The sequence below is a fragment of the Cinclus cinclus genome, chromosome 8 (assembly GCF_963662255.1).
Source record: "Cinclus cinclus chromosome 8, bCinCin1.1, whole genome shotgun sequence".
In the NCBI taxonomy this organism is placed as follows: Eukaryota; Metazoa; Chordata; class Aves; order Passeriformes; family Cinclidae; genus Cinclus; species Cinclus cinclus.
This window is the reverse complement of record NC_085053.1, coordinates 24,935,990-24,957,636: the sequence shown is the minus strand read 5'-3', so window position 1 is coordinate 24,957,636 and position 21,647 is coordinate 24,935,990. Positions and strand designations below refer to the sequence as shown.

At 40.9% G+C, this 21,647-nt stretch overlaps 1 protein-coding gene across 1 annotated transcript in view; it reads left to right on the top strand.

The window, feature by feature from the left end:
• Positions 1-21,007, top strand: part of LOC134046847 (epidermal growth factor receptor substrate 15-like) — a 36,925-nt gene extending 15,918 nt beyond the window's left edge. Inside the window, exons 4-12 of the mRNA XM_062497660.1 lie at positions 11,428-11,469; positions 15,368-15,457; positions 15,775-15,822; positions 16,796-16,891; positions 17,295-17,360; positions 17,794-17,919; positions 18,351-18,410; positions 19,241-19,374; positions 20,873-21,007. Of these exons, the coding sequence (XP_062353644.1) occupies positions 11,428-11,469; positions 15,368-15,457; positions 15,775-15,822; positions 16,796-16,891; positions 17,295-17,360; positions 17,794-17,919; positions 18,351-18,410; positions 19,241-19,297 (585 nt within the window). The 3' untranslated portion in view covers positions 19,298-19,374; positions 20,873-21,007. The remainder of the gene's footprint in view (positions 1-11,427; positions 11,470-15,367; positions 15,458-15,774; positions 15,823-16,795; positions 16,892-17,294; positions 17,361-17,793; positions 17,920-18,350; positions 18,411-19,240; positions 19,375-20,872) is intronic.
• The last annotated feature ends 640 nt before the right edge of the window (positions 21,008-21,647 follow it).

Genomic DNA, 21,647 nt, shown 5'->3' with positions numbered 1-21,647 from the left:
CCAGATGAAGGAGTTAAATTCAGATATATTCAAATAATTCTGAACATCTGAACAGAAAACACTTTAGAGATGGAGAAATATGCAGTTACTTTAATATCCTAGTTTATGTTTCTTTAATACTGCTACAGTTTTGTATAAATTTGGTCATCTCACAACCCACTTTGAAATATCTTCAAAGCTGCTATAACTTTGCAAGTCTGCAAACCACCTTAAGAAGCCAAGAGTACAACACAAGATGAATTAGTAGATAATTCCTATGCAGTTTTCACAATGATCAATGTCCATGCTCTAATAAGTAGACTTCCTCCTGGAAGATACACTGTAGGACTCACAGATTACATGTTTTATGCAAAAGAAACCCAGAAATTAACAGATCTCTGCAGAAGGTCTGTTGGAGTCTGGCTAGATGATTGTAGTGTTCTCTTGTGGCCTTAAAGCATAGCAGCCTATCTGTTACCCTTTGTCTAGAAAACTTGCAGGTGCATAAAATGTAAAGAGCACACAGAGCATGTCCTGGGGTGGATTTCTAGATAAAGGCACACCTGCAGTCGTGACTTCCTAAACCAGCTTGTGTCACTAGCCCTGGAAAGTACTTGGAGGTTTCCAATAAAAGGTCCCTTCAGTTCAAAGGCTGTCAAAGTTTGTATGGTGATCTTTATTTCTCGGGAGGGATCTTTCAGTAACCTAGGTGTGGGAAATGCTGCTCTGCATCAGGAGCATGGGTGTTGCTTGGCTCTCTGGAACCTGTGCAATGTAAGACAGTCTGTTTGCCTGTGGGCAGGTTCCCTTGCGTTACAGTCTTTGATCATAAAACAGTGATTCCTTTTTTTTTTTTTTTTGGCCAGGATTTTGTGTGTTGATGCATATGTTTCTTTTTGTTCCGTAAAACTCAAAGTGGCTTAATCCTTCTTACCTTTAAATCCTTGATTCGGTCTACACAATGCTGCAGCCACTGCTCTGCTTTGCACTGGAATTCCAGAGAGCTGGGTACCTCATTTAGTGCTCAGGAATGCAGGATGCAGGACTGAGTCATTCCTCTCAGCCTCCGGAGTGCTCCTGGGCTGTAGTAACACCTTTCCTAGAACGAGCAGAGCAACTCACATTAAATGCCTGTGTGCTGATTTAGGCTTCCTGTGTGCTGATCCATAGGGTAAACAAAGCTCTAAGAAAGGAAGAGATGGACACTTAAAATATTATTTCTGGGGAGAACATTGGATATGATTAAAATGTTACCAGCTTTACTAACAAATGGATTTGGAGATCTATAAACCAGAGGTCATTAGCGTTTGACTCTGACTGGTGGAAAACCTTTCTGTGCTGTCTTGTTGCTGCACATTTTCAAATTCAGCTGTACCAGAACAAGTCACTTTATACTCTAACACAGTGCCTCACAGTGGGGATTTGCACCAAAATGGTTGTGCTGCTGCTGTGCTTGCTGCACTGCTGCAAGGTCCAGCCTTCACCAGCCATTTAGCTAGTTTTGATTTGTTAGCAGTCCCTTGTTTGTCCAGTGTAGACATAACCTTGTGCATTGTACTTTTAAAGAAACAATCAAGAACACTGAGATCTGGTACCTATTTGTCAAAATGCCAGTACTTAGAATTATAGAAAATCCTATTATACTTACAAATAAAAGCATGCTAATACTGTTTTCCATGTCCTTTCCATGTATCAAGTGCACTGCAGTAGAGGACCTTGCAACAAAAAAACAGCATATAGCAGCTCTTACAGAGCAGATTACAGTTAACATTTCCTGCAGGAGAATTCATGTTGAATACAAAAATATACAAAATGAAACTGTTAAAGTTCTTGCAGTTCATTGATCTTTTGACTTTCTTCTGTTCTTAACAAGCTTTTCTGAAAACCCAGCACAGAATCCCACTACTCCTTACACAATTCACAGAAGATATTGCAAAAAGTCTGGATTCATGGAGTCAGCAGAGGGAGACACAGAAGAATGGGGTTTCCACTGAGGAGAAAATAAGAGGAATACATTTAGAAAATCCCCCCATTCCAGATTTCAAGAGCTCTTCCACCCTAGCCAAGCCCTGGTGAGCTGCTCATAGCTAAGTCAAGAAGGTCATTGGAGGGCATTGTTTTGCAAACCTGCCAACAGCTTTGAGTACATTTTAGTGGCTGTGATTTTTCTCTTGGCTGAAAGTAAGTATGAAGTCCAGTTTTATGATCAAATGTCGTGTGATGACATCTCAGTTCCAGCTGTGAAGCAGAGAGCTAGTTTTCTTCTGGGAGCTGTCATTCTAGATTTGTGAAAATCTGCAGTACAGTCATTCACTATCAGCAGGCTGACAAGTGGTGTTGTAATTGTTACAGAGATGTCTGAGGCTCTGACCTGGTTGTTTTAACTGTCCTGGTGGTTGGAGGCATCCAGGACAATTTGTCTGTGAGATTCATGGAATGATCAAGAACAGCACAGGTCTACGTGACCACACTAATTCAGTGTTGATTATATTTTTCATTTTTATTTTAATTTGTAAAGGCTACCGTGGTTACCTTGAGTGATACTCCCTCTGACTGTGGACACAGTGGTCATGCCTGATGACTGTGAGTGTGCACAGCCAGGGTGAAGGTACATAACCACATACCTGGCACTGCCTGCTTGTTCCTGAGCTGCAGGTGCAACTTGCAGTCTGCTGCAGCAGCTTTGGAGAACGCTATGGAAAGGCTCTCTGGATGTGGACTGCTATGCATTTCACAGTTTGAGGGAGTAAAATGGGGGGTTTTTATGTATATTTTCTAACACAAAGGTTCAGGAAGGTCAGGCCTTCAGGAGCAGTTATTCAGCTGGAGCATACCTCCCTCCTGGACAAGTGTTCTGCTCTGAGGGGACCTGGGGCTTTTAATTGTACTCAGGGGTGACACAGCTCTGCTGGGCTGACCTGCACAAGTCCCTTGACTCAACACCTTTATTCCAGAGCCTTGCTGCAGCTCTGGGTCCCTTCCTGGACCTAGGGGGAAATACTTGATTCAACACCCAGGAGAGAAAGGGAACAGCAGCAAGAACACTGTTGAGCCAGATAGCCTGCCCACAAAATCCTGCTCACAGCAGCTCTCGGCATCAAGCCTCTAACTCCAGAGCCAAATCCCAGGTCCCTGTTTTGCATTTTCCTTCTCTTTGCAGTGAGAACACATCAGCCTGGGTGTAACCTCTCTCCTGAGAGGCCACCAGTCCCTGCCAAGCTGCAAGACTGAGAGATGAAGGAAAAAAGTGACAGAGCAAAGGGCACCCGTATGAGCTCATGGCAGCTCAGAAAGGCTCTCCAAATGCCTACTAAGGAGCTCCTCCCAAATATACTGCTCTCCTCACGAGACACAGCTCTAGCTTTACCATCTTCTGGTTTAATTTCCAGGTATTAATTATTCTGAGATAGTATTCCAATTTTAATCAAAGAATAAAAATTCAACCTAGAAACATAAAGTCTGTTTAGTTTTCTAGGGATTTTGCTTACGAGAGAAGTGTGAGTTGGAGTAGAGAGATGACAGTGAGTATGTGAATGGTGTGAATATTTTTTTATCTGTTCTGTTTGCTTCTTCTATTCTTCCCCTCTGTATCTTCTTTTTCTTACTGAAAAATGGCCAAGAAACAGCTTGGTAAAGCAGAGCTTCTATAAAACCTTTATTAAGGAATAGGTGGGAAGGAGGGATCCCACGTTTTATGACAGATGATGAACACTAGCAGCTCAGGATGACTGCCAGCTGAGGAATGTCAGGATGCAGAGGTGGGGCATGAGCACACAACTGAGCTGAGGAAGACAAAAACAATGCAGAGGGGTAGAGAATTACGAACAGATAAAGAAAACAAAGCATGTTGGGAAGGCTTTCCAGTAATCAAGTATGACTTCAGCTAATTTCTTCATACTGCTCTGAATGCATATTTCAAGTTTAAATGTGTGCCTAAGCCACCTTGGGGTAAAGTATAAAAATAGGAGCGTTTTCCCTGGGCCCTCGGTGACTGATGTATGCTAAGGTAGTGCAGAGCTCAGAGTAGGAGGGGAAATAAGCGAGTGGGAGGAGGTGAGCAGGTACAGGAGGAGCAGGAGAATGAGTGGTGACACAAGTATTGTTTTCAGCCAATCTGTACACAATTGTTTTCCTTGGCTTTGGAGAATGTGGTGCAATTTACTCCCCACTCCAGCTTGCTCCCTTGTATCTTGTTGCCTGTGATGTCTCATGGTTTCTCCTGCCACAAGCGTTGCTCATCCCTTTCTCCTGGTTACTCTCCCCCAGAAGAGCCACTGTTCCCCTGAGTACAAGCAGACAGACAGAAGGACGTATACAATGATGAGTTGCCTGGGCAGCCATCTAATTTCCTGTGAGTGGAGGGAAGCAGGAGGCCGAGCCCACGGCTGCTCCTCACTGCTGTGAGGATGTGTCGGGTCAGGACATCCTGCTGGGCTCACGTGCTGCTTCCTCCTGGGCTTTGTGCCCAATTCTGTTGCAACTGATCCCAGACCTGGCTCACCTCCGGTTTTGGGACTTCCCCCACCTGTGTCATGACTAAGCTGGAGAACTGCAACCATTCACCATGCTGGAAGCATCTCCGGCAGAAGCAGGGCCAACAGGGAAGGTGAGTGAGAGGCCAGGAGCTGGCAGAGAGAGACGTTTGCCACCCTGTCAGGCCAAGGACTCCGACTCCGGGTTTTCACTGCGGCCGCCTCGAGCAGGCTCCGGCTCCGATGATCCGCGCCCGGTTTTGCGCGCGGCCGCTCTGCCGTGCGGCGGCGGGGGAGAGGCTCCGGCTCCGTCCGGCGGGCGGGCGCGGATCCGGTGCCGGGATTTGCCCGGGGCCGGCTGGGGAAGTTGCCGAAGTTGTGCGGCGAGTGGCGGGGCTCGGCGCGTCCTTCCTGCGGCCGGGCCGGGGGCATGGAACAGCATGGCCGCGCGCCTCTCCCTGGCACAGGTACCGACCGGGGCTGCGCGCCCGGCCCGCCCGCGGGGCCGCCGCCGCCCGCTCCCAACGCGGCCGCGGCCGAGCGCCGCGGGGCTGCCCGGGGGGCCCGCGCTTTGTGCGGCCGCCGCAGCCCCGCGGCGCTGCCCCGCCGCTGTCAGGTGGCGGCGGGGCGGGGGTGTGTCCGTGTCTGCGGGAGGGAGAACGGCGGCGAGGGGAGGCGGGCGGGCAGCCCCGCGCCGCGACCCCGGGGGTGCCGCCCGACCGCAGGTGCCTCTGCCCGGGGCTGGGGAGACCCGGGCGGGGAGCGGCCCTGGGCGGGCGGGGCGCGGGGCAGCGCCGGTGGCGGTCGCGGTCCGTGCTTTGTCTCTGTAGGACTCGGGGCGTCGGGCTGGAGCCCAGCGAGCCCCGTCCCGGAACGCCGAGGGCGGGCGGACTCGGGGAGTGTTCGCGGAGGAGCTGAAAGGCGATAGCGGCCGGTTAAGGTGTCCGTGCCCGGTGCCAGCCCCGCGGGCACACCCGGCACCGAGGGGTTGGTTCTCCGGGACAGCGAGACCGTGGGCAGGTGACCCTGGGAGGGACAGACGAATTCCTTGTTTTAACAGAAACCTGCCTCCGCAGATACTGCTTGAGACGTTTTATCTTGGTTTTGGTGGACCCCGGGGTGTGGGGACGCTATTGTCACATAGTGCCCATAGAGGTGCCTCCTACTGAAGAGTTGTGCAGGTGATGCCCCTAAAACTTGGAGACTCTTGGCACTGTTTCGTGCTCCTATGATCTCAGTTCGCCTCAATCCTTGTTGCTCGCATTTTTTCCTGACAGTAATGGCTTCACTTCACACAGGGTGCTCTGTACCGTTAGGATCATGTCTTATTCGCTAGAGCTGCTATAGCACTTTTTGATACTTTATAATTTCATTTAGCTGCGAGGTGAGAAATTTCCATTCCTACCTGACATAAGGCTGAGGTGGGCCTATTGGTTCACCCTCCTGGCTTGGGATGCTTCAATCTGGTAGCCAGTTGTGACATTTACACAGAGCAAAGCGGGTAAATGAGCTTAATGAACTGCTTAAGCACATGAAAGTAAACTTAAAAAGCTGGCAGTAAGGCTGCACAGTTTGTAGTTACTTACATACTTTTGAGAATGTCAACCATTTCAGGGAAAGAAAGGGTAGTTCAGTAGAAAGGTGAATTAATATGTGGAGAAAACAAATGTGTCTTTAAGAGACTAAAGGTATAGATTTATGAAGTATAGTACTTTTTGTGAAAGCTTGCTTTATATTAAAACGGCTAAGTTAGCATTGTGTGAGTCTCTCAGTAGTCTTCAAGTAAGTGAAAAAGCTTTAAACAACTGCTTACTGAAGGGAAAGAAGTTTTCACAGAGCTGCTATGGCTCTTGATTTGGGGAGAGGAGTGGGGTGCCAGCTCTGGTGTGTTCTACAGCAAGACATTATTGCTTACAGCCTGTGTAATCCTTTCATTGTAGAATTTCTTTACTTTTTTGGTCACATGGATGGGGGACTAAACACAAATGTGATAATGTTGACAGAAGCAGAAAAATCGCCAGTATCCTTAAAACCATTGTGGCTGCAGCTTACAACAGTGGTTAAACTGAGGGAGCTATTTCTGTGTGTTGACCACTTGTGCAGGGATTTCTTTTTTTGGCATGTTTGTTTTTTCTTCTTGTGTTGCATAAGAATCATAAGTCAAGCAAGCCTGAATAATAGTTATTTTCAACGTACGTTCTAACATGTGGAATTTTTGGGTTATAAAAAGTCCCCACAAGTGTTGGAGTGTTCAGAATCTGTTGAACAGCATGAGGAAGTGAAAATGAGGGTATGGGGGTGGGGAGTGCAGTGGTGGCTGCTCTGAGATCAGTTATTGACACCAGCAGCAAAGGTGAGCAGATCAGTACGGTCTGCTCTGGTCACATGCAGAGAGCAGGAGGCACATGAACCTGCACTCAAGCTCACTGTTGGGTCCGATTTTCTGTTCTCTTTCCTGTGTTTGGTTTAACACTACTTTAGCATGGCTGGGGCATTGGGTATTTCCAAGTGAGATGAGGGTATTTTCAGATGCCTTTGCAGCTGCAATGTCTGAGAAGGCTGCACATCCTTTATTTGAATATCAAAGCTGTAATTTCAGTCATTTGAAACTTCTCTGTGCTAATTGTATTCTTTTGACTGATTAATAAAAATACTAATACTAAATACTAATGCTAAAAAATGTGTAGCTATAGTGAAATTTATTACACCAAGTATGCTCGAACATAACTGAAGGTGATTATCTCCCCCTCCTCTCTCCCTTTAATAGTAGGTATCTGAAGTATCTTTTATCTCCCCATTTTGAACCCATTCTGCAACATCTTGTTGCCACTTAAGTTTGCTCAGTGAGTGTTAGGGTCTGAGCATGACTGTGAATTTAATTTGGAACTTCTAAGGGAAATTCTACCACCAGAGTGTTTTGTTGCGGTTGCCTTTAGTTTGGAAACAAACAAACAACAGCAATGAGAAGGAACTGATCTCACAAATTGTCATCTGTTCTTGGAAAAGTCAAATTAGGCTATAACCAGTATAGGGGGTTGTATGTTTTGACCTTTCAAGGATTGTTGTTTATTAGGCGTATTTCATATGGGGAATTTAGGGAGGAAGAACAGAAAACTGAAGATGTGGAAAATGAATGTTGAGAATGGGGCAGAGGTGTTTCTTGAAAGGTGGGTTGATATGGACATTAACTTCTTGTTGCTCTTGAAAATTGAACTTGTGGTTTATTCTGAAAAACTGGCTGTGATTGAGGGGGAAGCTCACAGTTCAGGGAAGCACTGTAAAGAAATTCTCAGGAAGAAAAGGAAGATAACTTTGTGTTTGTCTTCCTGATGAAATGCTTTTTGCGAGAAGTGTGGTAGTTGGCTTGAAATAGTTGTGAGCTGCTTTGGTAAAGGAGACAAAATCATGTAATATCAATTTGTAACCTAATTAGCTGCAAGTCTCATTTTGGACTTGAGTATTGTGTTGCAGAGTTGAGAATGCTGTGCTGTGTGGCTGAAGGGAAACACGGAGTATTACACTGAGGCTGAGCTGGGTGGATTCCTGTCTCTTGCACACATTGCCAGGATTAAGGTCTTGTTACTGGAATACACAGGATCCAAATACTTGCAGTATGAATGATACCCTCATGGTAGTGCACATGTTATGTATAATGTAGAGCCAGAGATTTTGAGGTCTCTGGCAGACTTCTGGTATTGTTTTGTTTTGTTTTGTTTTGTTTTGTTTTGTTTTGTTTTAAGAAATCAGCAAAATTGTCAAATTAAGATCCTAGTTTGCAATTTTTAGTGGAATGGGGAACCTGTTGTTCCTCTTTCTGTCCTGCAGATGAAGAAGCCAGAGTATGCATGTATATGTTTTAACCTGTACATAGAGGAGGCTGACTGCTCCTAAAGCAGATAGAAGCAAATTTTTTTGGTTGGTATTGCATCCATCATATTAGGGAGAAGCTGCCTTTTAGAAGGCAGTTCAGCTCTCTTTCATGTTGCACAGGCTTTGTTCAGTACTGTTCAGAAGATGGTGGAGATTTTCCGTGGCAATTTGAAAATTAAATGGAACCATTTCTATTTATGCAGTGACAGACGTCTCTGCAGAGAGAAGACAGCAGTTCTTGTGCCTGCTTCAGCTGTTCAATGGGAAAGAAAGTAGATTTTTAAATCCTTGGTAATATTTGTATAGAAATTTATAGTAAATATTTTCTTTACATTTGTTGTTGCTGTAGGAGATGTTCTTGGTTATATAATTGAAAGCGATAGAAAACTTTACCCTGAAACATTTCAGCTAAGACAATAAAGCAATAGAGGAAAAGGAGATAAGTTGATTATTGTTTTGAAATGGCATTATGAGGAAACCAGCTTGCCTTGGACTTACCTGCTTTTTGGCTGGCTAACTGCAGGAAGAACTTTTAAGGCCAGATTGTGTCTTTTGAAAACTCTTTAAAATGGGTCCTAGAGCTTTGTGTTGTGGTAGAATATGGTATTTTGGATTTTAATCAGGATAGAATAGCTTGTTTCTCCCCTGATATCTCATTGGAGTTGGAAGAGGAAATTACTTTTGTTTTTCTCAATGGACAGCTTTTGTTTGTTTTTAAGCCTTCTTGGAAGGAAGGCTGTGGCTGGATGGGGTGGACAGACTGGTAACAGTATCTTATTAGACCTAAATGCAATGTGCCAGAGGCATGAAAACATGGGGACTGATTGACAGCAGAAGATGAAAAAGACGGGTGTCCCTGAAGGTGTTTTTTATTTCCTAGGTTATCATTCTAAAGTTCATAGGTTTGTATCGAAGGTTGTAATTACTGCAACACACATTACCCTTGTGAAGTGGTCAACTTTGAAATGGAGCCATAATAATGTCTTTCTATTTTTGTACACTTTGGAATCTGACCTTTTCTCCCTTCCTGATTTTGCATTTAAAACAAGTGGAATTTGCTCTGCAAATGGTTGTTACAAATCCCAAAAAAATAATTTTGCCAGGTAAATTCTGCAGCAGCACCTGGAGAGGTGTTGAACTGTATTTTTTTTCTTATCTCAGAAGAATATCCTAGATTATATTTGCATCTGTTGGCTTATTGTGGGGCATATTTTGAAGGAGAAACAAGTCTATTAGTAGTGTAATAGTCTGGGAAACTTTTTTACTACTGTTACTTTATTCACAGGAAGTTCCAGTTTCTGCAGTGATACTGATGTTAAAGTGAATATTGGAAACACTAATGAAGTAAAGAATTATTGGCTCGTACTGTTATGTGCTGAATGAAAAGATTGTTTTGCACTTAGTGTTTCCATTGCAAGACTTCAACATGGTGTTTCCTGTCCAGGAGTGACAATGATCAGTTTGGCTGTAATAAGGAAACATTTGGCTGAACAAAGGGTGACATTGGGCAAGAGGGATGATGCACGAGAACCGACGGTTCCAGCGGATGCGCTGGCCAGCTCTCTTCTACTGCTCTGCTCACAGCTTTGGTTTTAGACTTTTACATTCTAATGAAGTAACACTTAGTAAGTCAAATACTTGAGTATTTGGGAGAACTATTCCTCCAGGTTGTTGTGTATCTGAGTAGGTAAATAAAGCTTGTGAGGTTTAGGTAAGAAAATACAGTGTGCTGTGGAGTGCTGGGAAATGATTGGAAGTTGTTTATTGTATTGATGTTGTGGCAGTCTGAGGGCTGGCAAAACTTGGAATAGATTTTGTCAGGCTATTTTAAGGGATGTGTAAGGCATGCTTAGTTGATGGCTGAAACAATAAAAGTCATTAGGTACCAGAGCAAAGTCAGAGCAAGGTTAAGCTATAAAAATGGAGGTATTCCAGTGAATACCAATGATGGTTTCCCTACACATGTAATTTTTCATGTCTGGCTGTGGGAGAGGTATTTTCCACCCACCTCCCAGCAATCAATAAAACCTTATCAGCTGTGTGTCCCTGTTGTTCCCTCCCCCAAACACCAAAAAACCCAAATAAACAACCACAAAACCCACAAAAAAACACTAAACACAAAACCAAAAAACCAGCTAGAAAATCAGAAGCTGAGTCTCTGTGGCAGTATACTTGCTGAATAAGCTCTGAATGGAAGCTCTCCTGGTACTCTATAATTTGCCTTTTAGGATGTTCTGGTGATGCTGCACACTTTTTGTAATTGCACAAGATCACACTAAACTAATTTCTACCAAACATCTTTTCTTAGTATAATTTTCTGATAATCAGCACCTGTGAACATGGAGTATTTAGCCAAAATAGCAGCTGTTGCTGTAGGAAGATGGATGTAGTGTTATTTAAGAGATCAGGTTTTGCATTGTTTCAGGTCTTAGATTTTTTTTTGAGTTTCTAAGGATAACTTAAAAATAAAGAAAGAACCTTTTCCAAAGAAGCTGTTTTATCCTTGTCCACTTAACTTTAGGTGAGCCCTGAATGTCTGGTAGAGGGCAGTGGTATGAAGGCAGAATTTATCCCCAACAAGGGTTCAAGTTACAAAACCCAAAGTTAGAATATTATTCTATTTTAATGTGGTACCATTGCTGTGGGTTTAGTTTTGAATTCAGGGATTAATTTGGGTAACTGAAAATTTTACAGACTGGTTGCATATGACACTAAATTCTAAAGAATGATGCAGTGGACAGTGAAATAAAATTATATTGCTTAATACTCTAATATTAGAGAGCACTTCCTAGCCTGAGTCGTTTCAGGTTTCTGCTTTTGCCCATAGGCAATGTTGCCTAAGAGTTCCTGTTTCACACAGCCTCACCTGGTGACCTGGCCGAGGGAATCTGATCTGGGGTGGTGTGTAATGACTGCAAAACAAGAAGTCAACCTTCTGAAAGTTACAGCACAAAGAGCTGTCCTAGTTCCTCATCATTGTACAGAGTAAATCCTTAATACTTCTTTGAAGACCAGTGGAGAATGTTTTTATATCTTTATTTGTCCAGGGAGAGGGAAATTGAAATACGGATCTCCAGGGCTGATTTTCTCTGTGTCTCTTTTACAGCTATCGAGTGCAAATCCTGTGTATGAGAAATTCTATCGACAGGTATGTATATTCTGAAAGAACAGACCTCATTTGGATTTTAAAGAATTCATACTTTTTTCCTATGGACTTAGTCTGGCCAACAGTGTGTAAACAATAACAGTTCAAGAAAAAAACTATAGTGCTTTAAAATGTATTTTTGTAGTAGGTAGCACTTAGTTCTTAGCTATATCGGTATAAATTTAATACTGGTTGTAAGATGACCCTTATTTGCTAGGGAACTACCAGGTATGTATGACATACATCTCTTGACAGTTCTGACAGACTGAGAGGTCTTGGGATGGAGTAAATTCTTTAAAAATGCTGTATTGATATGTTCTTGGTTACTTTTTACAAGAGAAAATTAATTTCTTGCATTTTTAGCTCAGTTAGCATCATGTAAGACTTAATTCTCACTCAGAATATCCCCAGAGTTAATCACAGGATGCTGTAAAGAGTGAAATTTGGATAGAAGGCCGCTGAATGCAAAAAGAATGCCTGTAATTCTTGCAGCTTCACTCGAGAGATGCAGATCTTTTGACTTTATGACACAAAAATAAGAAATACATATAAATAAAATATTAGAATGCGAATTTTATTTATCACTTGTCTTCTGTATTTTGACCCAGCAATACCAAGGTGTTTTGATATGTATAAATACAACTTTTTTTTAAAAAAATAGCTGTTTCACCTTCATGTTCTTCATGTAATAACTATATTTTCTGTCACATATGTAATATACTTTATGGTACAAATGTAATGTAAAATTTTTCAAGGAAATTAAGCTACTTGGCTGCACAAAACAATTAAAATAATTTTGTTTTATAATATACCTGATGAGTAATTGATGAACCCTGTGAAAAAACCCAACCTTTTAGCAAGTTTTTTTTTTCCTTTGTGCAACTGGTAATATTCCTGTCTGTTTGTCCTAAGGCAGGTTATGGTATATATGGCCTCCTTATTTAGGAACTTCTTTTGTGTGTTAACATCAGAATGTAAACTTATGTGCTAGGGAAGGGACAAGGCCATGATTTCTATCCATGGTCTATTTCTGGATTGTGCTTAGAGGATTAGTCCCATTATCAAGTGCAAGAAACAGCAGTTCAAGTGTATCAGCCTGTGATGCCTGAAGTCTGAGCTTGCCATTGTACTTTTATAAGGGATTTTCTCCTGCAGGAGCATAGCAGATTTGAAATTGCTAAACAAGAAGAGAGAGTTTACCTTGATCTAAGTTCAGATGGCTCCTGGTGGCTGAAGGAGACAGTATCACCCTCAGAAAGTTTTCCTTCAGGTGGACAAGTCCACTGTGTATTTATCTCTAGGCATTGGATTAAAAACCTTAGGAGAGTCTCTTCTAATAAAACATCATTATAAGGGCACAAGAAAAGGCTGGGAACTGATTGTTGTGCACACTGTGGTTCCTAGCTCAGTCCTGACTGTCACTGTCAGGTACCACCTTTGCCATGTGCCTGTCTGTTCCTCCTGCCTGCAGTTGCTCAACCACTGAAGTGTGGAGCAAAAACTCAGAGAAAGGAACTGAATTGAAGCACAAATGTGATACTGGTTCCTAAGTCAGTGTCTTCCATTTGTTGGAGTACATAGCCTAGTGAAACTAGAGCACTATTTGTTGTCCAGCGGTTTCAGTAGTGTATAGGAGCAGGAATTCTTTAAACATTATGTTACTGTTAGTGAAGTGGTGCCAGTGGATTTGTTTTCCAGAGGATTATTTTTCTGACTTGCTCAGATGAACTCTTTGCTGCAAGCATTTTTCCTAAAGGGGAGCTTTCAAACGTGCCTAAAGACTTTCAGTTCCACTAGGGAACTTTTCCCTTCCATTCCTGAGATAAGGAGATGTCAACTTTTAGAAGAGAAATCTTAGAGAGATATTTCCCACTTTGTCTTATGGTGCTGGTGGAGTGTGCTTTTATAAATTCATCACCTGAAACAGCTCTCATGCTGAGTACACTTCCAGTTCTGCCACAAACTTAAAGGAATTCATCTGGCAAAAGGTGTGTTGTGAAATGGGTGTAATTCCTGCCCTTTATACTTAGAATGAGATTGGAATATCAACCTTTCAATAGGCACTCTTTTCTTTCAAATACAAAGTTTTATGTTTAACCTTTTATAGACTGACTCGAAGCTGGGTAAGGTTAAGGAATAAATGTAAATACCTGTCATAAAGCACTAAGAAATTACCTGATCACATGGTGCAGTGCAGCAGGGAAGCAGTGCTGAATTCTTGATGAACCCTGAGCTGAAGCACTTCTCACTGTAAACTTCTGCCCTAATCACATCAGATACATATTTGTAACTTTTGGTAGTTCCTGGTCCTACAAAAGACAGGCTGTAACAAGGGAGTTGTTGGCTGGTGCAGCTGTAGAAATGGCTTCTTGCACATCAGAGGAAAAGCTCTGCCAAGCTGGTGCATAACTGACAAACACCAGCAATCATCCCAGTGCAATAATCAAACATAAGTACCCCCACCCCAGCATTCGAGACTCAGTAATTTGTAAAGAAATTAAAATCAGCCCTTTAAAAAAATAGTTTCTAAGGTTTAGATAATTGATTGTACTAAAAGAAACTAGATCAGTGTTGGGTTAAGTAAGAATCCTGCTTAAATCCTTTCAAGTCACCTTCTTGTGGCTTGGACTTGGAGAAGTAAAAAGTAAACACAGCTGATACTGTGGTGTTCTGTGACTTTCTTGAAAGAGAAGTGCTAGGCTGGAGGTTTTCTGAGTGGATGCCAAGATTGTTGTGTTACATGCAAGGTCGCTTCCACTATTTCAAAAGGGGGGTTTGATGCACTGTCTTGGCAGCTTTGTGCCCGTAGATGAACAGCTCTCCCATAACTCAGTTAGCCTAACTGCTAGACTGTAGTGTTTGCACCCTTATTGCTCAGACCAGGGCATCCTCAGTTACAGGAAAAACCCTATCCTAATTAAAGCATACCAGTTATGTTAAAAACAAATGATGTTTTCACTTTCTTACTAAATTACGATTTGGGGATTTCAGAGTGTTTTTTCCCCTTCCAGAAGTGTCTACAGACAACTGCTGAAGCATTCTTTCCAAATGATAAATTCCCCACAGTCTTTCAGGAGCCAGTTCTAATCCCATCTTGGGAAGTTATTAGCTTTGAGCACCTTGTGTGTGCTGCACCTGTGAACTTGGGCAGTTGTTCTTGTGTTCCAAACACAATATTGAATATGGCCTTTGTTTAAACACAAAGTTGTGAGACTGGAAATGGTGCAGTTGTCATCATCACCCTCCCTATGGGATGTAGTAAGGCTGACAGTCTGAATTAAGTGAAGATACCTTTAGTCCTATTATCCATACTTTTTAAGAATCCTTTCCTTTAGGCTCTCAAGGACTCTCAGCTTTTCCTGTTTCCCTTGTCCTTACATCACCATGTAGGTGATGTAAGTTTTCCTTCTTTCTTTTCCCATTTGAAAAGGTTTAGTTTAAATACCATTTCCACTTCAGAACTTGAATAATTGTCTATTTTAATGATCTTTCTATTGATCCAGGGAGAAATGCATACTGGTTGGTATTGTGCCAATATCACCAACTTCTTTATTGTGTAAATAAGTTTCACTTCAGGGAGTAAGTATTTCCTTCTGCTGTTGTGGTAAAGGTATCTTCAAAGAAGAGCCTTCTTTTTGTGACCCTAACAGTAATGAATGCAGAGCTGGACAGTGAAATGTAATCAAACCCTGGAATTCTCTGTTCTTAAAAATCATGTGTTTTGATGGCATCAAGAAGAAAAGCCTGTGATTAGGAGGGGCTAATTTGATAGGTTCAGAAAATTGTCTTCAAAGTGACTGCTAACTTAAGCATTCTTTGGTAGCTTTCTGAGAGTCTGTGTAAAGAGATGGCATCAATTCAAAAGCTAGTTTGTCATGTGGGGGTTTTTCTTCTCCACCAGGTTGATTCTACTAATGCTGGAAGAGTATTAGCTTCTGATGCAGCTGTTTTCTTGAAAAAGTCTGGATTGACAGATTTGGTACTTGGAAAGGTATTTAATGACAATTATTTAATTTATTTAATTATCCTGTCTTCTTGCTTCAGTTAGTATCTTGTTTAAATTAAAGTACTTAGTAGTACTACAGGATGCATGATCTTCTCTGATGTGTTTTCGGTTGTTCTATCCAATAGTTCCAGTAGTTTCTATCCAGTCATGGATTATTGTAATATTTAAATTTGTCATCACAATTAAGTGCTATCATGAAAGTTAAGATGTGAACTTTCCTCCAAGCATCCATTATAAATGGAGGGAGGACTTGCCAGCTTTCTCTCAAGTGCTGTGAACACTATGATATTTTTATGTTTCAGATTTGGGACCTAGCTGATACTGATGGCAAAGGTATCCTGAACAAACAGGTACGATTATTTACTTGGTGTATGACTCTAACCATTTTCCAGCCTTGAAATAAAATGGAAGTTGAAAGTTTTTGTTCAGGAAAGCAGTTTTTCTTACAGTTTTTTTTAATTTTGACTGGCTATGTAGTTCCCATTTTGAGTAGAAGCTACAATAAAATAAACAGCCTTCAGGTGCCTCATCAGCTTTTCTCCAGGTTGTAAAATGGGCTGATGTGTAGCTGTGCAATTTGCTGAGAAGTAATTTAAGGCTTCATTTACTGTGTTTATGAAGACAGTGACTTCTTCCTCATAATCTTGTAGAAAACAAAGCAGAAATTAAAAGTCTTGTAAAATCTTTAAAATTCTAATTTCTTTAATTTTGGTGGGCTTGACCTTGGTACATTCTGTTTCGAGTTGTCCCTTCCCAAACTGTGCCAATGAGCATTGTGGGGACAGAGTTTTCATCTCAGTGGTGCTACCACAAGCTCTAATTTGTGTTGTTGTTTGATTTGAATTAGAAATAACAGTCCATGGAGAGGGAACTGCTTCTTCCCATGGTAGGAAGAGAAGAAATTTGTAATGTCTACCATTCTGGGGTTTTTTGGGCTTCTTTTGGTTCACTTTTTCTGTTTCCCTCCACTTCCATTAACCATCTGTGGGATCAGCTCAGTTCCTCCAAGATAAACAGCTGTAATTACACTTTAAATTTTCACTATTCTGTTACAGAAGAACCGAGTGCTGAGAACTGACTACACGGGCCAGCAAGTTACTAAATTCTTGAAAAATTAATTGCAAACTTGGTCTTACTGGAGGAATCCAGCATTTGCTGGCTGCTGCTCTCTGTCACTTTCAGACCTCCTTTGAAGCCATGTGCAACTTTTCATGTATATAGAAATACTAGAAAAGCTCTTAATTCTTCTGAAATGTTACTGTCTTTTAAAATTATATTTTCATATTATAAACCCTTTAAAATTTCTTTTTTTTTTCCCTGTAGGAATTTTTTGTGGCTTTGCGACTTGTAGCGTGTGCACAGAATGGATTGGATGTTTCCCTGAGTAGTCTTAACTTGCCTGTTCCTCCACCAAGATTTGTAAGATTTCTTTCTTAATTGAACATATTAGTAACAACTGCTTTTAAATGAAAAATTAGGAAGGTTTGATGTAAATACCAAACACTTCAGAGGGTGATGTTGTAGGGCAGTGGGGTCTTACAACAGAGAAAACATCAAGCAACATGAAATAAGGTGCTACATGTTCTAGTGGGGATTTGAATATAAAATTGTGTATAATTTGAAGATATGTGGTATTTGTTCTATTTGTGTTGTCATTATTGGAATAAAGATTTTTAATTTTTTGCTCTAAATTTTGTTACAAAGGCCTAAAATGCAGTTCTGGCTTTGAGATCTGGCTTCTCAAATAAGGGGGTGGTTTTACAAAGTCAGAATCATGTCTCTTTTAATGTGTCTGATGGTTTTTTGCCTTGTTTTTCCATAGACTGATACTAGTAGTCCCTTGCTACTCAGTGGAACAGCATCAAGTGATCTACCATGGGCTGTAAAGGTAAACTAAATATTAACTATTACCTAGAACTGTTTTCTGGAAGTCTGCAGGAAAACCTCTCTTTGTTAGGAAAATCTAATATACATTTCTAAAGTGTGATAGTTACCATTCCTGTCAAATTTGTAATTGGGCTAATAGACCTAATTTAATGAGAGCACTTGACCCTTGGGAAATCTCTTAATGTTTAGAAATTTAAAATAAAGGAAAAAAAAAAAGTTGTTATATGAAGCCATGAAAATAATTGAAGAAGAAATCTCACAGGGTTTTGATGAGTTCTGACTTAGAAATAATGTCTTTTTGATGTTTTCTTATAAGCATCAGGAACTGCAATATATGTTTATTAAAAAAAGTTAACACTTTTGAAAAAACTTCTGCTTCTTAGGCTATGAATGTGACTGTTTGCCTAAGTCATATTTTTCTTGTGCCTCTGCAGCTGGAAGACAAGGTCAAGTATGATACTATTTTTGACAGCCTAAATCCAGTGAATGGACTGTTGTCAGGGGATAAGGTGAAACCTGTGCTCCTTAACTCAAAACTGCCAGTGGATATCTTAGGACGAGTAAGAATATCTTTCTTCTTAATTGTCAGTTCACAAGTAATACCTGTGGTGCACTCAGTAATGCCTGTTTTTCAAATTTATTATTTGTAGAAACAAGCCTAACTATTAAATAAGATCTTACGGAGTACAGCTATTAAACTGAAAAATAAAATTTCTATTGCAGTTTGGATAGATCACCTCCAACTGCAGTGTATCAGTTATGTGGAACTGTAACACTTGGGTCAGGGCAGGGTGCCTCTATCTCCAATTTAAGAATCTCCACTTCTGCATGGTTTATGTGAATTTACATTGCTCCCTGGAAACTAATGCTGTTAATAAAACTTGAGATATGGTGGAGGGAGGCTGTTCTCATGTGTGTTTTCAATAAGGTTTTAAGTAGGAAAGTGCTGCAGTTTAGTCAAAGATCCCTATATTCTGCTTTTTATTGGTAGGTGTGGGAATTGAGTGATATTGACCGTGATGGAATGTTGGATCGAGATGAGTTTGCAGTTGTAAGTATCTTCTGCCTCCTGGGAATTTTGAAAGCCTGATGGCAGGGTTTATAATAGATGCACTATATATTAATTTCTGACTGTGTGGTTCATTTATTATCTTTATTCAGTGTCCTTAATCTAAGTTTTACTGCTGTTTAATGTTTCTGTCAGTTTGTTGAATGTGTCTCAGTATGCATCACAACTTGCTTTGTGGGTTAGATGAGCCATTAAAAACTTCCACCTGAGCTCTGCTGTCCCATGAGACACTGAGTGTTTTCACTGAGTTTTACCTTAACCTTCAGTATTTATAGAACTTGAATGCCTCAAGGTATCCTTGACAAAAGTTCGTAGTAAGTTAAAAATTTAACACTATTATTATATTATTATGCCAGGACTGATGAAAGAGTGTAAGAAGTGTTAAGTTAGAGATGGCCACAACAAAAGAATTAAATGCTAAGTGGAACAATTCCTGGGAAAACAGTGTTTGAAGTCTTTGAAGTGTTTGAAGTCTTCTCTCAAATAAAATTCCACAAGTACTGGCACAAGCTTGGAAAATTATTTGAATGTTCTAAAAGATACTGAACTTCACTTGCTAAGCACTGATCCTCAAAAGAAAGTGGTAATGAAAAACACAGTTTAGAAAGCAGTGAGGTTCATCAGTTGAGAGACTTGTGAAGGGGAAACATAATGAAGAAATACTACAAAGTTATTTATTAATTACTTCTTTAGTCGTTCTCTCTCTACATATGTATATATATTTACATCCACACACGTTTTTGTTGTTCAGGCCATGTTTTTGGTATACTGTGCTTTGGAGAAAGAACCAGTGCCAATGTCCTTGCCTGCAGCTTTGGTGCCACCATCCAAGAGAAAACCTCTCAGTGTTCCAGGAGCAATGCCATTAATACCATCTTCAACTAAAGAGTCTCATCAGTCCTTGCCACCTGTGGGCATTTTAGCTGCCAAAACACCATTAACACAGGTACAGTTCTGAAGTTACTGGGGATTGTAAGATTTATGCTCTTAATCCTGTGCTTCAGAGATTACCTATATGAAGAGACTTCATACAGGTTTTTAGTTTGCTTCTTGCCCTGTTGGTTGGTTTTGGGAGGGTGATTGTAACACCAGATGGAGAAGTGTAAAATTTACCCTGTTTTACTTTTCCTAGATGTCTTCAGATATAAACAATTGGATTAAAAAAAATGTTTTTCAGTACAGATTTTGAAGATACTTTTTAAAAAAATTATCTCAAGCTAAAAAAATAACAGTAGTCCAGGTATACATCTGCAGAGCACAAATCTTCTGGATGAAGACTGATTGGAATATGGACACGTTCTTAAAACAGATTGTGGCAGTCATGTATGTGTGCATATGTGTGCAATTTGGGGAAGACATGAATTAAAATGGAATAGATAAATGCAAGCAATAGGAAAAGGAAACAAAAGGTCCAACATATCCACCTAGAAATGGGAGATTTGATTTTTGTTCTGAATGTGATTATTAGGCAACCTGATGCCTCTTAACACTCCCCAGGCATCTTATTTACTTGTCATCTTTTTAGAGTCCAGAAGTTGGTAAATGTCTTTCCAAGTAGCTTATATATAACTTGTTCAATTCAAAATAAGAAAAAAATTGATAAGGTTATTTAAGGTAGGAACTGTGGTACTTAATGCATCAGATGCAGCTTGGACGTTTGAGTACCCTTATTTGAGTTATCAGTAAGTAACTGGTATTTTAATTTTGGAGGTCCCACGGTTTTAATCTGTAAATTTCCTAGTCCAAGGGTAAGTCTTGCTGTATGTATTGCAAAACAGTGCCATTCTAACTGAGTTTGTATACAGCACCATTTGGGAGTCATCTGTTAATTGTCTGTGTGCACTGAAATTAATTAGCATCCATCCATCCATCCATGCACTTGAAGCTGTTTTCACTCAAAAAACTCCAGACATCTTGATATTAGGTGAATGTTGTGAAAAATTGCTTAAATAACAGAAGTGACTCCAATTCCCATCTTTACCTTGTTCAGATGTAAATTCTGTGATTTAGAATGTGTCCAGCTATTAACAGCCCGGGCTTGAGCAGCTCTCTGGTCCCTCCAGCTAAAGCTTCCCAGCTGTGTAAAGGGGAATAAAACTGATAGAGCCAGACAGTCAGCAGGATTGTGGCTGAGCACAGTGATGAAGGAGGAGATACCAGCCTCAAGGAATGCCTTTGTTGCATAGAAAAAGGGGCAGAGCATCACCAAGCAGCCTGGGTGCTTCACTGAGGGAAATGCTTTGCTTCTACTTTTGCAGTTGCTTGAGGATCTCTGCACATCTGTTCAGGAGGATAAAACTGGTTCATGAACTAGGCACCTGTGTCACTTATTTAAAAGTTGTGCTGTAGTCCTTGAATTATGTAAGTCTGAATTGGAAACAGAACTTGCCTGTATCTTAGTATTGCGGTGTTTTTTTTCCCCTTCCATCCTCACCCCCCTTCAGTGGGTTGTATCACCTGCAGACAAAATTAAATATGATGAGATCTTTGTGAAAACTGACAAGGACATGGATGGATTTGTGTCAGGTGTGGAAGCCAAAGAACTATTCCTGAAAACAGGACTGCCTTCTGCTCTCCTTGCACATATCTGGTAGGTTTTTTTTCCTGTGACAGCTGTGTAGATTATAGCATTCTCACTTCTTGCTATGCTGACATTTCTGAAAGTGACATTTCTGTATAAAATAGCATGGCCTTTGTATAATCAGTGGTAACTAACTTGCTTCTGCTCTGGGACAGAAATGGGTGGAAATCAGGTTTATGCCTGAACACAGATTATTACAAATACTGCAGTTCAGCTATCCCTGTGTATTTAAGACATCACATCATCACAGGTATCTGATCACTGATCCTACCCATGTACTGGGAAAATGAATTTTTTCTATAAAATTGTTAGCATGCAAGATTTATGTCCCATCTCATTCTACAACATGTGTTTCCTAACAGCTGTGCATTCATTTAGCATTATCCATTACAGCAATGCCTTCATTATACTCACTGGTTTTTTAATTCTTTCCCACTACAAGCTGTTGCAGGGCACTCTGCTAGGAGCAACTTTTTTTTTTTTCCCAAGTTATGGTTAACACAACTGCTAATTTGGGAAAATCAGAAAAATGTAAATAAACTTGTGCTGGTTCTGAAGGTGTTGCTAGTGTCCTACAGCCCTGATGGTGCTTTTCACCAGAGCACAGCTGTGGGCCTCAACATGCAAACTTAAAGTAG